General features: G+C 61.3%; 1 protein-coding gene across 1 annotated transcript in view; it reads left to right on the plus strand.

The window, feature by feature from the left end:
• The window catches only part of RNPEP (arginyl aminopeptidase (aminopeptidase B)), a 6,720-nt gene extending 5,936 nt beyond the window's left edge, over nucleotides 1–784 (plus strand). Inside the window, exon 11 of the mRNA XM_009320376.1 lies at nucleotides 559–784. Within this exon, the coding sequence (XP_009318651.1) occupies nucleotides 559–723 (165 nt within the window). The 3' untranslated portion in view covers nucleotides 724–784. The remainder of the gene's footprint in view (nucleotides 1–558) is intronic.
• Nucleotides 785–1,083: the final 299 nt, after the last annotated feature.

A 1,083-nucleotide genomic window follows, 5' to 3' on the forward strand; every position in this document is an offset into this window, starting at 1 on the left:
GGTCACTGTCTTTCTTATGCCGAGGGCTCCAGAGCTGGAGGCAGTGCTCCAGGTGGGGTCTCACCAGAGCAGAGCAGAGGGGCAGAATCCCCTCCCTCGGCCTGCTGGCCGTGCTGCTTGTGGTGCAGCCCAGGATTCGCTTGGCTTTGTAGGCTGCCAGCGCACATTGCTGGCTCATGTCCAATTTGTCACCCATCAGGATCCCCGAGTCCTTCTCGGCAGGGCTGCTCTCCATCCATCCCCCAGTCTGTACTGATAGTGCAGATTGCCCTGACTCGGGTGCAGGACCTTGCACTTGACCTTGTTGAACTTGAGCTTCTCATGGGCCTGCTCCTTCTCCAAGATCAAGGTCTTCTCCTCTCTCCAGGCGCCACAGTGCCAAGGGCTGACAAGGGTGGCATTTTCTGCCCTGTCCCATTCCTCTGCGCTCCCCTGGCCGAGAACAGGGCCATGCTGGAGGTGGTGTGCCCTGGGCGGGGATGTGGGGCTCCTGGGGCTTCACCCTGCTGGCGCCAGGGAGGACACTGGGGGGGGGAACACCCTGCTCTGTCTCTGCAGGGGAAGCAGAAGTACACCCTGCCCCTCTACCGCGCCATGTGGGGTGGGTCGGAGTCAGCCCGGGCCCTGGCCATGGAGACCTTCTCGGCTACAGCCCCCCAGCTCCACGTGAATGTCCAGAACTACATCAAGAAGATCCTGGGCTTGGAGGTGGCAGAGGACTAGAGCAGCCTGGGCTCTGCTCCCTCTGCAGGCTTTCCCCCTGGCAGGACCTCAGCACGCTCTCCCTCACTGCACGTTTCTTTATTAAAATTTGTAATTTTTCTCTTTTTTGTGCTTTTCCTGTTCCCAGCAACCCAGGGGCAGCCTTAGCGTAACGCCCTGCTCCTCCTGCCCAGGAACCGGACTGGTGCCCCGGGAGGGGACTCTGCCAGCCCTGGTCTCGGATGTGCAGGTCACTCCAGGACGCTGGTGGCTTCTCCTGGTGTTGGCACAGGAGGGATGGGCCTGGAGCAGCTGAAGGAGATCCTGATCTGCACCGGGGTCTGGTCCCTGCGGGGCTCCTGCCATGTTGTGACAGGTCCC

The sequence above is a fragment of the Pygoscelis adeliae genome, unplaced genomic scaffold (assembly GCF_000699105.1).
Source record: "Pygoscelis adeliae isolate BGI_AS28 unplaced genomic scaffold, ASM69910v1 Scaffold343, whole genome shotgun sequence".
Taxonomy (NCBI): domain Eukaryota; kingdom Metazoa; phylum Chordata; class Aves; order Sphenisciformes; family Spheniscidae; genus Pygoscelis; species Pygoscelis adeliae.